This window comes from Patiria miniata, unplaced genomic scaffold (genome assembly GCF_015706575.1).
Source record: "Patiria miniata isolate m_02_andy unplaced genomic scaffold, ASM1570657v1 HiC_scaffold_24, whole genome shotgun sequence".
Lineage (NCBI taxonomy): Eukaryota > Metazoa > Echinodermata > Asteroidea > Valvatida > Asterinidae > Patiria > Patiria miniata.
Genome location: NW_024037063.1, coordinates 19,301,266 through 19,317,047, shown reverse-complemented (window position 1 = coordinate 19,317,047; position 15,782 = coordinate 19,301,266). Strand labels below are relative to the sequence as shown.

At 40.8% G+C, this 15,782-nt stretch overlaps 1 protein-coding gene and 1 long non-coding RNA gene across 2 annotated transcripts; both read left to right on the top strand.

The window, feature by feature from the left end:
- The first annotated feature begins 3,805 nt into the window (after nucleotides 1-3,805).
- On the top strand, nucleotides 3,806-7,123 carry LOC119732528. The gene is made up of 3 exons (XR_005271562.1): nucleotides 3,806-3,938; nucleotides 4,905-5,094; nucleotides 7,063-7,123. It is a non-coding gene; the product is annotated as an uncharacterized LOC119732528 (long non-coding RNA).
- A 1,097-nt stretch (nucleotides 7,124-8,220) lies between these two features.
- LOC119732527 (galectin-3-like) lies at nucleotides 8,221-9,902 on the top strand. Its single transcript, XM_038206083.1, has 2 exons — nucleotides 8,221-8,342; nucleotides 9,476-9,902. The coding sequence occupies exons 1-2, from the start codon at nucleotides 8,325-8,327 to the stop codon at nucleotides 9,788-9,790; spliced, it is 333 nt and encodes a 110-aa protein (XP_038062011.1). The 5' UTR covers nucleotides 8,221-8,324; the 3' UTR covers nucleotides 9,791-9,902.
- The last annotated feature ends 5,880 nt before the right edge of the window (nucleotides 9,903-15,782 follow it).

Genomic DNA, 15,782 nt, shown 5'->3' with positions numbered 1-15,782 from the left:
ATTTATTTCAACAATATATTATTTTGAAGACGATCGTCTCCTGAGCGAGCGATAAACTATGTGCGGTGCAGAAAAAAACGCAGCTAGGGACTCGAACTCGGGAGAGGTGACTCGGACTTGGACTCGATGTTTGGTGACTCGAATACAAGTCTGCAAATTTGGCGCTTTGGAGTAGTCGGTAACGATTCCGCCCATAAGCCACCTGACTATTATGAAACACTGTCAATTTAAAAGCACAGCCACAAACACATACACCCATAGATGTTATCACAGTGAACTGCACCCCTGCACTTCAACCCCACGTTTCGACTAATCAATTAATAAGGGTCCAAAGTGTGACCTTTATCTGTCCATGTTAAATTGGTACGTCTGCAATTTGCCTTTTACTAAAGTATCCTTAAGAATGACTTCAAATTAACGTTTATATTTTTTGGGTATAGGTAGTTTACTATTCATAATCACTCTTGAAGGTCGATTGCAGTAAGGAGTGCACCAGCATCCTAAAACTATAGTTTTCCATGATGTAACGTGGACAGAAAAGAAAGTGGGCCCCAAATTAAGAATGACTCAATTAGGAAAACGAATATGGCGGTGATGAGTACAAGTCATAGGCCTACTCGTGTTACTTGGAAACTCGCATATCCCGGGTTTTATTGTACTGAATACATTGCATTTTTACTTTTTTGTCGGTTGTAATGTTCTTTTAGGGGAAACACAGGATTGTGACAAAAATGTCCTTAAACACCCTTGCATGCGCACAATAACGATACATTTGAATTATTTTAATCATTAACCAAAAGGTTATCAAAGCTGCGCTGGTATAAAGGTATAGGTTAGCTGTGAAGCAGAATCCACTACGGTGCAGGAGGTATGTGCATGCGTTTATTGCGTGAATAGGGGTGATCAACATTGCCAAAATTGCTGGTGTGGTGCTGTGTTCGATCAGATAGCGGTTTCACCAGCATTGGGAAGTTGTGGTCCAGCACTGGCCTTCCTCCACTAACAACTCCGGACGCCATTGGTAAAACAAAGGCCTATTTCATTTACAGATTATTTTTTGATCCATTATGTCCAGTTGGCACCTGGGATATTTTGAGTCTGGTTCACTATTAAAGCGGGGCACGCAGCTCGATCGGAATATAAAATCATACGTAGCTCCAGAAATATCCCCGTGTGTGGTGAATTTTTGCTGAGTTTTCTGCCTCGCGAGGCCGTGAGGCAAACATCTATCCTGATTGATTTCTTTCGCCTCGCGAGGCGAAAAACTCACCGTGTGCGGACAACTTGAGCTACGTGCTAAGCTAAAAAGATTAATGAAATCACGTACTACTCTGTACACGTGATTTTAAGATATTTTTGTGCACTCTTCTAAAGCCTACTAGCGTTTGTCCATATTTTTTAAATCGCGCGATCGACAAACAAGAATTATGTGTTTTCATTGCTTAGTTAACCCTTTTAGCTCAGCACGTAGATCCACTTGACTGCACACGCTGAGTTTCTCGTCTCGCGAAGCGAGAGAAATCAAACAGTATGTATTTAGTCAGCGTACAGTAAGTAGTTATCTGATATTCAACATAGAGTCGTCGGATCTCCGCTCGAAATTTGCTAAAACGGTTAACAAAATGGCGGCCTTGTGATGCCATTTTAGGGGAAAACAAACTCTCATTGGACTGTATAGCTACTTTGAAACTTAAACTTAAATATTCCAGGCTAATTCATTATTATTCGATGAATTTTCTATTTACTGCTTTACACACATTGCCTCGGTATTATAATATCGTTTATGTAATGTTTATGGCATAAAACTGGGACTCTTCTTATTTTGCGATGGCCACCAGACACGTGGTATTAACTTGCGACGTGTTTTAAGGCGTTGTCAAGGAGTTTACGACGCGTTCAACACATCGCATGTTTCGTGAAATGGATGAAACGACGCATTGCGAGTTGCGACGTGTTATTACACGTCGTAACTCGAGTCGCAAAGCGTCGCAGCGCTTCGTGAAATCAGGTGCTGGCCTTATTTGACTTGTTACATGTATTTCCAGTTCATTAAATTAGAGAAAGCTATGAAAAGATGGAAACATTTACACTGCGAGGTTTCAGCATTACCTCAAATTTACTTCCATATATATTAAATGTGACTCGTAACTCGGACTCGGACCCGACCTGCATGACTCGGGACTCGGACCCGACCTGTATGACTCGGCACTCGGACTCGGACCCGACCTGCATGACTCGGGACTCGGACCTGACCTGCATGACTCGGGACTCGGACCCGACCTGCATGACTCGGGACTCGGACTCGGACCCGACCTGCATGACTCGGGACTCGGACTCGGACTCGGGAGAGGTGACTCGGAATCGAGGTTTGGTGACTCGAATACAAGTCTGCAAATTTGGCACTTCGGACTAGTCGGTCACGATTTCACCCATAAGCCACCTGACTATTATGGAACATTCGCTCGTACCCCCCGCCCATAAAGCTCATCTGCCCGTCCCAGCGCCCTGTTTGCAGGGCGGGGGTACGAGCGAATATGACACACACATAGATAATTTCATAGTGAACAGCACCCCTACACTTCAACCCCATGTTACGAATTAATTAGGTCATTCGATAAATTTAGGTTCCAAAGTGTGACCTTTATCTGTCACACTTTGGAAGTTATAGGTATTCATCATCACTCTTGGAGGACGATTAAGTGCATTAGAAAGTGCATCATAAATGTAGTGCAGATTGCATCATAAGTGCATCAGAATCCTAAAACCATAGATGTCCATCATCTTGTTTGACTTGTTATATAATACATGTATTTCCAGTTCATTAAATTAGAGAAAAACTCTGAAAAAAATGGAAACATTTACACTTCAGGTTTTAAGCCTCAAGGGTACTTCCAAAAGATATTATATGTGACTCGTGACTCGTGACTCGGACTCGATCTTTGTGACTCGTGACTCGGACCCGACTCCCTGCATGACTCGGGACTCGAACTCGGGAGAGGTGACTCGGACTTGGACTCGATGTTTGGTGACTCGAATACAAGTCTGCAAATTTGGCGCTTTGGACTAGTCGGTAACGATTCCGCCCATAAGCCACCTGACTATAATGAAACACTGTCAATTTAAAAGCACAGCCACAAACACATACACCCATAGATGTTATCATAGTGAACTGCACCACTGCACTTCAACCCCATGTTTCGACTTATCAATTAATGAGGTCATTCTAATCAATTAATAAGGCCCAAAGTGTGACCTTTATCTGTCCATGTTAAATTGGTACGTCTGCAATTTGCCTGTCACTAAAGTATCCTTAAGCATGACTTCAAATTAACGTTTATAGTTTTTGGGTATAGGTAGTTTACTATTCATAATCACTCTTGAAGGTCGATTGCAGTAAGGAGTGCACCAGAATCCTAAAACTATAGTTTTCCATGATGTAACGTGGACAGAAAAAGAAAGTGGACCCCAAATTAAGAATGACTCAATTAGGAAAACAAATATGGCGGTGATGAATACAAGTCATAGGCCTACTCGTGTTACTTGGAAACTCGCATATCCCGGGTTTTATTGTACTGAATACATTGCATTTTTACTTTTTCGTCGGTTGTAATGTTGCGGATCTTCTTTTAGGGGAAACACAGGATTGTGACAAAAATGTCCTTAAACACCCTTGCATGCGCACAATAACGATAAATTTGAACTATTTTAATCATTAACCAAAAGGTTATCAAAGCTGCGCTGGTATAAAGGTATAGGTTAGCTGTGACGCAGAATCCACTACGGTGCGGGAGGTATGTGCATGCGTTTAGAATTGGGGTGATCAACTTTGCCAAAAATGCTGGTATGGTGCTGTGTTCGATCAGAGAGCGGTTTCACCAGCATTGGGAAGTTGTGGTCCAGCACTGGCCTTCCTCCACTAACAACTCCGGTCGCCATTGGTAAAACAAAGGCCTATTCATTTACAGATGATTTTTTGATCCATTATTATGTCCAGTTGGCACCTGGGATATTTTGAGTCTGGTTCACTATTAAAGCGGGGCACGCAGCTCGATCGGAATATAAAATCATACGTAGGTCCAGAAATATCCCCGTGTGCGGTGAATTTTTGCTGAGTTTTCTGCCTCGCGAGGCCGTGAGGCAAACATCTATCCTGATTGATTTCTTTCGCCTCGCGAGGCGAAAAACTCACCGTGTGCGGACAACTTGAGCTACGTGCTAAGCTAAAAAGATTAATGAAATCACGTACTACTCTGTACACGTGATTTTAAGATATTTTTGTGCACTCTTCTAAAGCCTACTAGCGTTTGTCCATATTTTTTAAATCGCGCGATCGACAAACAAGAATTATGTGTTTTCATTGCTTAGTTAACCCTTTTAGCTCAGCACGTAGATCCACTTGACTGCACACGCTGAGTTTCTCGTCTCGCGAAGCGAGAGAAATCAAACAGGGGCCTTGCAAGGCAGACAATTCTGCACAAATTCAGCGCACACGGGGACAGTTTATAAGCTAGGTGCTGAGCAAACGGCCTCGAATGACTTTTTGCTCAGCACGTAACTCTCGTGTGCGGCGGGCTTTAGGGTGTGTCAGATCATGCGACCAATCTACACGTAGGACCATGCAGGAATGGAAGACCGTTGCATATGCATGACCAAATGAGAAAGTGAACCACTTTAAGTGCGATTTTTTTAAAGCGTGGCTATTCAAAGTGAGTGAGTCGGTTAATCATTAAGTCAGTCAGGTGCAAAGGGGTCACCGTGTAGCCTGGCTCTCGATGGAGGGGTAAAAAAAAAATTCAGAAATGGAGTAAGACAATGTACAGATGAAATTTGCGATGCGCATAGGAAGTCAAGTTTTAAATGCGAAAAAATAACATTCTTTATATCTTGTATTGAAAAATCCGCAGTTTAAACACAGCTTGGGATTACGGTGAGTGCTGAGCTCAAACGTTCGAGATGGCCACCTACACAAAAATGATGAGGACGATCGGAATCAATCACATCGTTGATGGAATACTCTTGCCTATTTGTTGGGGCGCCGGTATCGCCTTTCCCTTCAACAGTCCAGTCGGCGCACCAGTGTGGTGCGGTATCCTTGTAAGTATTCTAAAATCGGTACTTAAACCGACCTGTGGGGCGACCCGCAGGCCGACCTACCGGCCGACCCATCAGCCGACGCAACGGCCGACTCACCAGCCGACCCACCGGCCGGGCTGACTCTTTATCCGAAGCGCAGCGAATATAATCTCTTGGCAGATTGGAGTTACAGGGCCAATGACATAAAACGAAGTTGGTCACATATTTTGTGTAACTTTATTTCTACTCCTCTGAAATGTATCATAATTATTTGATATTCTGTTTTGGTTAAATTTATCGAAAAGTGCTTTTTAATTTTTTTTTTGAATTTCCATGCTTTTCTTAACAAATGAGGGCGCTGTTGCTGTGATGTCATTTCAGGAAGACACTGTCAACTTAAAAGTCTAGGCGATATTTTTAAAAAGGGCTCATTTAGGGCAAAAAGATCCATTTTTTGGAAGAAGTTGGTAACCTAGCTATTTTACCTAATCTTGGGGTGCTGAATCCGACGGATACCAAGCTGGATTTTAATTGGAAATTTGCCTAATTTGCATAAATATTTGATACCTGACGTGTAATATATTTGTTGCCATGATATTTGGGTATGTTTTTTTATTATTTCTTTTTGAAAAAGTCTATTTTGTGATTCCTCTTCCTTAAATCAATAACATTTTCTAAAGCATATAAGTGACTGAATAATAATTATGAGGACATAGCAACAATACAAAAGGGCTACTCTTATTTCCTGAAGTTGCGCGCATTTACTTTTCCTCACAAATCATCAAGTAGTCTTGCCAAGCATCAGTATAGATGAGCTTCAAATTCACAATGTTACTCACTGGTACAGTTACCATAAGACAAATGATAATACTTGACATTTAGGACAAAAAAAGAACACACGGGGAAAAACAAGGTGTCCGTATATTGGGCTAAAAATTAGGCGAAGGGTTGCCTAACGTGGGGTCACTTGAACAAATTCAAGGGGCCCCTAAAATAAAAAAAAATTAAAGTTGCTTACACTGATTGTCCTATAAACACAACTTACAGCACCAGGATTAGTCGGCTTGAATATTTCCACATGAGGTGTCAGAGATACTCTTCAGCTACATTTTAGCCCAATTTACGGACACCTCGCTTTATCATTATTCACATGATTTTCCGTAAGGTTTTAAATAGGGTAACTGCACCAGTAAGCAACATGGTGAATTTGAAGTTCATCAATACTGATATTTGTCAAGACTACTTGATGGTCTCTGAAGACACCGTGAATGCGCGCAACTTTCGAGTATAATAGTAGCCATTTTGGATTGCTTCTATGTCTTCATAATTTTTCACTCACGTATATGCTTTAGAAAAATGTCATTGAAGTAAGGAAGTGTAAGTAGAATCACCAAAATATTTTTTTTAAATGATAATAAAAAATATACCCAAATATGGGGACAAATTTATTACACGACAGGTATTAAAGATGTATGCAAATTGTCCATCATTTTCGGATTTCCCAAACCTAGGTAAAATAGCTATCTTACCTAGCGAAAAAACGCCGACACTATTAGGGGTTTTCTGATCCCAAAATATGCTCACTGAAAACATCTGTGAGAAAATTTGGCTCATTGGCTTACTGCAGTGTACTGACACAGCGACTAATCACCAAAGAAAAGAAAATTTACGTCATCAAAATATCCAAAATTCTAGCAAATGTTGGTGCTGAAATAGCTGAACGTTGAGATTTCTGCCTGAAGTGAGATCACACTTTTGCTCATGAATATTGAAATTCGCATTAGCAAAAAAACAAAAAGGCACCGAATGCCCTTCAAAATGGCAATATGAAAATTGAAAATAAGGTAAAATGGGACAAAAAGGTGCATTTTCAAGGATTGCATTAAGAAAATACATTACATTGGTCCTTTAAAATCACTACAAACGTGTACTTGGGAAAAATACATTTTTCTTTGAAAGAAGTTTTGCACCAATTTTTTTCTCCCGCAGTTCTTCATTCCTCCCGGGATCCTTGGAATAATTTTGGCTACTACTGACAACCGCGGAGTGGTAAATATTAGCAACAAGTTAAAGCAACGTCGAAATTTGTATGTGCTGCAATTGAAATGTTTGGAACAATTTGGTTCGGCGTAACTTTCGAACGCCGGTCTCGACAAAAAATTAAGCGTTGTTACTAGTGTGCAAAATTGGAATAATGTCAAGATGACGTCATCGACTGATTGGTCACAAATGCTTAAAATTAGATATTTTTGGCTACTAGCAAAATTTTACATAAGATGCACTTTGGACACGAAACTATCATTCACGTGTAAACTCATTAAAGAAATCATCATGCTGTCGAACAGACTCAAACCTCTAGTTTTCTTTCCATTTCTTCTTGTTCTTTTATCAAAATCCAACAGACTTCATGCATGTTTCATTCTGTGGTGCAATCTGCGCTGAAATGTCAGCGTATGTAAAATACGTTTAAATGCTTTTACACCTTTGACAGGCGATCGCATCTCTGGTGCTCAACGCTATTGGCATCGTTGCCGCGATTACTGTCATCATCTGCGGTGCAATAATTACCAACGAGGCTCTAAAGTTTTTTAGCTATTATGTAAGTCATAAAAACAAAAGATGAAACGTTTCTGCCGTTGAACTTCCAATCGATTTACAGGTACGGGTTTTTGAAATTATTTCAAGTCGAGCGGACAGATCTGGGAAAGTTGTGGTTAAATATCAAGTATCTGATCTAGTGGGGTTTTGGGGGTTGGCCCCCCCCCCCCCCCACGGTTCAGCCGGTGACGTATGCTATATGATGCTAACAAAAAGGGGGGTATTACTAAAAATGATACTAATCAATTTTTGTATGTGTAAATTATTTTCCTTTTGCTGAAATATGTCTTACCTTTTTAATCCGTGAACAAAGTTACGAAACTATGTTCGAGTTTCAAAGTCCATAACTTGAAAAGTACATGGGCGATATAAACGATTCTTTTGTTAAGCAAAACATATTTATTGGGCTTTTACATCCTAGATCTTGTATGCGCTATGGGCAGAACTTCTTTCAAAGTAGGGGGCACCATTTGGGTTTCCTTCTCTCTTTTTTTTGGACTCACCCTGTATTGTGTTTTGTGTGTTTGTGTTCCGAGCAGTACGGCGGTAATGTGGCTCTAAACGTCATTATCATTCTACTCGCTCTCTTTGAGCTCTCAGTGTGTATTGTTGGGACTGTGTACTCCGCGCGCATCATCCACAAACCTACTGCAATGCAGGATTCCACTGAGGTAAGTCATGTTGGTCGCGGTTATGTACATATCAACTGATTCCCCTACACCCCCCCCCCCCGCATTGGTTAAAAACCAATCTCTATGACTAAAATCCTCACATTGGGGCTTGAAAAACGAAACCAAACCGCGACATTACCTGCGTCAGCGGGGTACGTTAATATTGCACTACACAAACATGTAACATGTTATATTTGTTTTACTATACCTCACATATTCAGCGCCAATTTTTTTTTCGTTGCAGTATGCACCTCAAAAAAGTTTTTTTGAAAAACTTTTCTAGTTCACCAAAAGCTTCGTACTGCTCAAATTTATTCACAATACAGTGCAGCTGCACTACAAAATACTGTACGTATTTCAAGTCGTGTCTATTCAATGTACGCTACACGTTGTGTGTGTGGTACATAATACACACAACACCAATACTAAAACGTTGTTTCTTATACACGTCCGCAGAACACGAACCACTGTGCGGCTGGATCACACAACTATAGCACTAAACAGCTCGCTCTTTCGGGGGACAAAAACAATGTGACCCCCGAAATTCATTCTCGCATGTTTCTCGCAAGAATGAATCAAATGTCCCAGTTTTTAAAGGATAGTTGTGTGGACATCTATATTCTATTTTTAAATGCTCTTTTTATTTAATCTCGTTTGGTTTAAAACGCGTTTTGTATCCCAATTGGGCACATTCCAAACCGAAATGTCCCTTTAAGGCACGCAGGACCATTTGCAAATACGCGGAAACGTACCCACCAATTTAACAAGAAAATCCTTGCTCAAAGTGAAGACAGGAATTACCCCGACTGTTATGGTATCATTCGGAAGAAACACTCATTGAAGTTGGTTTCAGAAAATGTACCCGCGGGTATTTTTTTTTTAACATGTAAACCTATGAGCGTTAGCAATAGCAACGAAATCCAGTTATGAGACCCCAAAAATTGTACATGCGTTTTCTCTGCCTTCGCTAATGAGCAAATGTTCCATATACCTTTAAATGTTGTCAAATTCCTACAGTCTAACTATGGATTTACTTGTGACAGGACTTGTGACCGGACTTAATTGTGATGGACTCGACTGCAACACTCTAGGAACAACACTGATCTATTAGTTATCTCTCCAATGATACACAGGTTTACAGTGGTGGTGGGGTAGCCAACCCAGGAATGCAGAGCCCGGGAGCACAAGTCCAAATACAGAACCCAGCTCAGCCAGTTCAGGGGCAGTTACCAGGCGCCCCAGACCAGGGGCAGTACCCAGGGCCACCGACCCAGGGGCAGTACCCAGGCCCACCAGCCCAGGGGCAGTACCCAGGCCCACCGGCCCAGGGGCAGTACCCAGGTCCACCGGCCCAGGGGCAGAACCCTGGCTCACCGGCCCAGGGGCAGTACCCAGGCACCACATTCCAGGTGCAGTACACACCAACCCAAGCCTGGCAGAAGTACTAAGCACTGTGTAATGTGTCCTGGGCCCAACTTAAAAAAAGCTTTGCCCCGAAAATGCTTAAAGGGAAAATACAACATTTGCAAACATCGAAAAATAAAACTACCAAATCATTTTGAAATACCTTGCTTGACTGTTAGTGAATGACAGTGTAAAAGCATCCTATAAAATCATGGCACCTGGTATTCATGTACTGTCATTTTCAAGAAAAGTGGTATTTTTGTATCAATTTCCAACGCTGGTCGGCTTTTTTTCAAATACTGGTCCCAATTGACCATCGCGCTTGTTTGCAATCGATTACACACCTATGAACGGGTACAAGCCAGCTAGACTGGTTCCCTGACCTGACAATTCACCAATGTATGTAAACTGCTCTGTTTCTTCTTATATGGAGTCGGGGAACCAGACTAAAGGAAAATGATTGTTTTTCTTGCTTTTTATAGCATTTTCGAACCCAAATTCTCAAAAAAGTTAGTAACTATATTTGCTATATATTTCAAACCCCCCAATTCCATCCATTTCTGAAATTAAGGCAAAAGCAAATGATGTAAATTCCCTTTAACTCGAAAGCATGAATTAAAATAAGTTGAATTTGTATTTCTAAAAGGTTTATTATGATTATGATACTAACGTCTATTTTTGTGTGATAAAATGTCATTTTGTTAACATCCCGTGCTAGCTGCTAATGTTTTCACTTTTCAATCCTATCAAATTGGAAAAGTATTTAAAAGTTGTTTCAGTCAATGATGAGCAGCAATGGTAATTATTCATCGAATTGTTTACTTCCAATTCTGTAGTACCTAAATGTTTCCATGGTACCTGGATGTATCTGTGGTACCTGGATGTTTCCATGGTACATGGATGTTTCCATGGTACCTGGATGTTTCTGTGGTGCCTGGATGTTTCTGTGGTACCTGGATGTTTCTGTGGTACCTGGATGTTTCTGTGGTACCTGGATGTTTCTGTGGTACCTGGATGTTTCTGTGGTACCTGGATGTTTCTGTGGTGCCTGGATGTTTCTATGGTACCTGGATGTTTCTGTGGTACCTGGATGTTACTGTGGTACCTGGATGTTTCTGTTGTACCTGGACATTTCTGTGGTATACCTAGATAATGTTTTGATAATGTAAGAACGTTCATTGTACAACAGCAAGCCCACGAGTGTGTAAAGCCTAGTTTCCATTTCGACGTAAGAAACACAAAGTGAATTGCAAACAGGACCAACAATACAGACATATGGAAACATTTCATCCGGAAGTTTCGCCGACAACTCAGACAGACGCAAACTACCTCGCAGCCGACTGTTCCGCGTATTGTCTGCGCAGTCTGCGTAGTCTGCGCGATAAGCTGCACGTCGATACGGAAACTTGGCTTATTAGGTAAAGCTGTCTTTTATTAAGCACACACATGAGAGCTGGATTAATAACCTTTGAGTTGGACAGTATGAACCAAAATTGCCAGGCTGATCTTTCTCGAAAATGTTTAACATGATTTTGATTTTGATTTACTTTTTGTGCTATTTCTTTATCGATGTTTCTCTTTTATAAACTGTTATTGTACTCAGATGTCTTTTTGCTAAATTGGTTTATGTGCACATTCATTTCAGGCTTACATCATTTCAAATTGACAAGGTAAGCTGTTAAAATTGTCATAGGAGGTCGATGATAGCAATTAGCAATAATTGACCGATGTTGAAAGAGAAGTTTGTTTCCGTTTACGTGTCTGGACAGCAAAGGTTTTTGGGTTCATATAACTTGCTCCAAATTGCAGTTTTATTTGTTTTAAACACGTTATAATATATAACCCATGCACTCACAACAATTTTTATTAAAACTCTTTGTTTTCAATTTTATGTAACAATTATGTAAGAAGAATACAACCTTGTCTTCATAGCAAAATACCGTTCCTCTGTTATGTGTGATGATTATTGAATGTTGTTGATTGCTAAGAGCGCAGCCATTAAGGATTCAAAGTAACAAACTGAATGATGTGGGGATATGGATATTAAGAACTAAATACATTTTTGCCTTGAGTTTGTTTTATAATAATAAGGGTGGTGATGGTAATGATGATGCTGATGTCATCATGACGTCACATCATTATTTTTACCTATAACATATTCCTGTTTATGTAAATACATTTATCGAGTTCCAACCCCATCGGTGCATTTACCTTTTCCCCAGATATCATCAAGTAGTCTTGCCAAACCTCAGTTTTGATGAGCTTTCAATTCACAAAGTTACTTACTGACACACTTACCCTAATAAAACTATATGAACAATTAAGTGAACAATGATAACATCATGATAGTAAGTCCAAAAAGCAAACATGAGGAAAAAAAAGATTTCCCGTAAATTGGGCTAAAAATTAGACGAAGGGTTGTCTAACATGGGGGACATAAACAAGTTCAAAGAAATTCCCCCAAATAAGAGATTATGGTTGTTTATACTGATGTCAATGCAAACAGTTTTCTGACAGGGATTGCTCTGACTTTATTCAAGCCCCCACATCAGCAAGCCTTCGCCTAGTTTTAGCCCAATTTACGGACACATCTTTTCTTTTTTTCGCTTTGGAGATTTTCCCACACAAAGCATGCATGCATGCCAAACTAAGACTTGTACGACATGTGACTCATGTTCCTTTTTTTCGGCTCGGACTCAAGTCACGATGACAAATGATTTGGACTCTATACCTTAAGGTCTCGAATTTGGACTCGGATTCGACCAGCGTGATTCGGGACTCGACCAAAATTAACACAAAATCACTTATTTATTTCAACAATATATTATTTTGAAGACGATCGTCTCCTGAGCGAGCGATAAACTATGTGCGGTGCAGAAAACACACAGCTAGGTAGGTGTATTGTGCATGCACAGCGCGTGCTTCTGGCTTTTGCCCTTGATATATTGATTGGGAAGTCAATGCACTGAAACAGGTACCAGCGTTCACACTTGATACTGCGTAAATGCAAGCTTGATAGTGTTTGATATCAGACTTTCCTGCCTGGCCTTATTTGACTTGTTATATAATACATGTATTTCCTGTTCAAAAAATTAAAGAAAAACTCTGAAAAAATGGAAACATTTACACTTCAGGTTTTAAGCCTCAAGGGTACTTCCAATACATATTATATGTGTTCTCGTGACTCGTGACTCGGACTCGATCTGTGTGGCTCGTGACTCGGATCCGACTCCCTGCATGACTCGGGACTCGAACTCGGGAGAGGTGACTCGGACTTGGACTCGATGTTTGGTGACTCAAATACAAGTCTGCAAATTTGGCGCTTTGGACTAGTCGGTAACGATTCCGCCCATACGCCACCTGACTATTATGAAACACTGTCAATTTAAAAGCACAGCCACAAACACATACACCCATAGATGTTATCATAGTGAACTGCACCCCTGCACTTCAACCCCATCTTTCGACTAATCAATTTATGAGGTCATTCTAATCAATTAATGAGGGTCCAAAGTGTGACCTTTATCTGTCCATGTTCAATTGGTACGTCTGCAATTTGCCTTTCATTAAAGTATCCTTTAGAATGACTTCAAATTAACGTTTATATTTTTTGGGTATAGGTAGTTTACTATTCATAATCACTCTTGAAGGTCGATTGCAGTAAGGAGTGCACCAGAATCCTAAAACTATAGTTTTCCATGATGTAACGTGGACAGAAAAGAAAGGGGACCCCAAATTAGAATGACTCAATTAGGAAAACAAATATGGCGGTGATGAGTAAAAGTCATAGACCTACTCGTGTTACTTGGAAACTCGCATATCCCGGTTATTATTGTACTGAATACATTTTTCGTCGGTTGTAATGTTGTGGATCTTCTTTTAGGAGAAACACAGGATTGTGAAAAAAATGTCCTGAAACACCCTTGCATGCAAACAATAACGATTAACATGAATTATTTTAATCATTAACCAAAAGGTTATCAAAGCTGCGCTGGTATAAAGGTATAGGTTAGCTGTGACGCAGAATCCACTACGGGTGCGGGAGGTATGTGTGTTTAGAATAGGGGTGATCAACATTGCCAAAATTGCTGGTGTGGTGCTGTGTTCGATCAGATAGCGGTTTCACCAGTATTGGGAAGTTGTGGTCCAGCACTGGCATTCCTCCACTAACAACTCCGGACGCCATTGGTAAAACAAAGGCCTATTTCATTTACAGATGATTTTTTGATCCATTATTATGTCCAGTTGGCACCTGGGATATTTTGAGTCTGGTTCACTATTAAAGCGGGGCACGCAGCTCGATCGGAATGTAAAATCATACGTAGCTCACGAAATATCCCCGTGTGCGGTGAATTTTTGCTGAGTTTTCTGCCTCGCGAGGCCGTGAGGCAAACATCTATCCTGATTGATTTCTTTCGCCTCGCGAGGCGAAAAACTCACCGTGTGCGGGCAACTTGAGCTACGTGCTGAGCTAAAAAGATTAATGAAATCACGTACTACTCTGTACACGTGATTTTAAGATATTTTTGTGCACTCTTCTAAAACCTACTAGCGTTTCTCCATATTTTTTAAATCGCGCGACCGACAAACAAGAATTATGTGTTTTCATTGCCTAGTTAACCCTTTTAGCTCAGCACGTAGATACACTTGACTGCACACGCTGAGTTTCTCGTCTCGCAAAGCGAGAGAAATCAAACATGGGCCTTGCAAGGCAGACAATTCTGCACAAATTCACCGCACACGGGGATATATAGTTTATAAGCTAGGTGAAGAGCAAACGGCCTCGAATGACTTTTTGCTCAGCACGTAACTCTCGTGTGCGGCGGGCTTTAGGGTGTGTCAGATCATGCGACCAACCTACGCGTAGGACCATGCAGGAATGGAAGACCGGTGCATGTGCATGACCAAATGAAAAAGTGAAACACTTTAAAGTACGATTTTTTAAAGCGTGACTATTCAAAGTGAGTGAGTCAGTTAATCAATTAAGTCAGTCAGGTGCAAGGGGGTGACCGTGTAGCCTGGCTCTCGATGGATGGGTAAAAAAAAAATCAGAAATGGAGTAAGACAATGTACAGATGACATTTTCGATGCGCATAGGAAGTCAAGTTTTAAATGCCAAATATAACATTCTTTTTATCTTGTATTGAACAATCCGCAGTTTACACACAGCTTGGGATTACGGCGAGTGCTGAGCTCAAACGTTCGAGATGGCCACCTACAATGTTATGATGAGGGCGATTGGAGTCATTCACATCATTGATGGAATACTGTTGCCTATATTTTGGGGCGGCGGTTTCGGCTTTCCCGGTTCATACTACAGTGAAGTCGGCGCACCAGTGTGGTGCAGTATCCTTGTAAGTTTTCTAAAATCGGTACTTAAACCGACCTGTGGGGCGACCCACAGGCCGACCCACCGGCCGACCCATCAGCCGACGCAACGGCCGACTCACCAGCCGACCCACCGGCCGGGCTGACTCTTTATCCGAAGCGCAGCGAATATAATCTCTTGGCAGATTGGAGTTAGAGGGCCAATGACATAAACCTTAGTTGGTCACATATTTTGCGTAACTTTATTTCTACTCCTCTGAAATGTATAAAAATTATTTGATATTCCGTTTTGGTTGAATTTATCGAAAAGTGCTCTTTTTAAGTTTGTTGAATGCCTATATAGCTATCTTACCTAGCGAAAAAACGTCGACACTATCAGGGGTTTTCTGAAAACATCTGTGAGAAAACTTGGCTCATTGGCTTATTGCAGTGTACTGACACAGCGACTAATCACCAAAGAAAAGAACATTTACGTCATCAAAATATCCAAAATTCTAGAAAATGTTGGGGCTGAAATAGCTGTAACGTTGGGATTTCTGCCTGAAGTGAGATCACACTTTTGCTCATGAATATTGAAATTCGCATAAGCAAAAAACCAAAAAGGCACCGAATGCCCTTCAAAATGGCAAGATGAGAATTGAAAATAAGGTAAAATGGGACAAAAAAATGCATTTTCAAGGATTGCATTAGGAAAATACATTACATTGG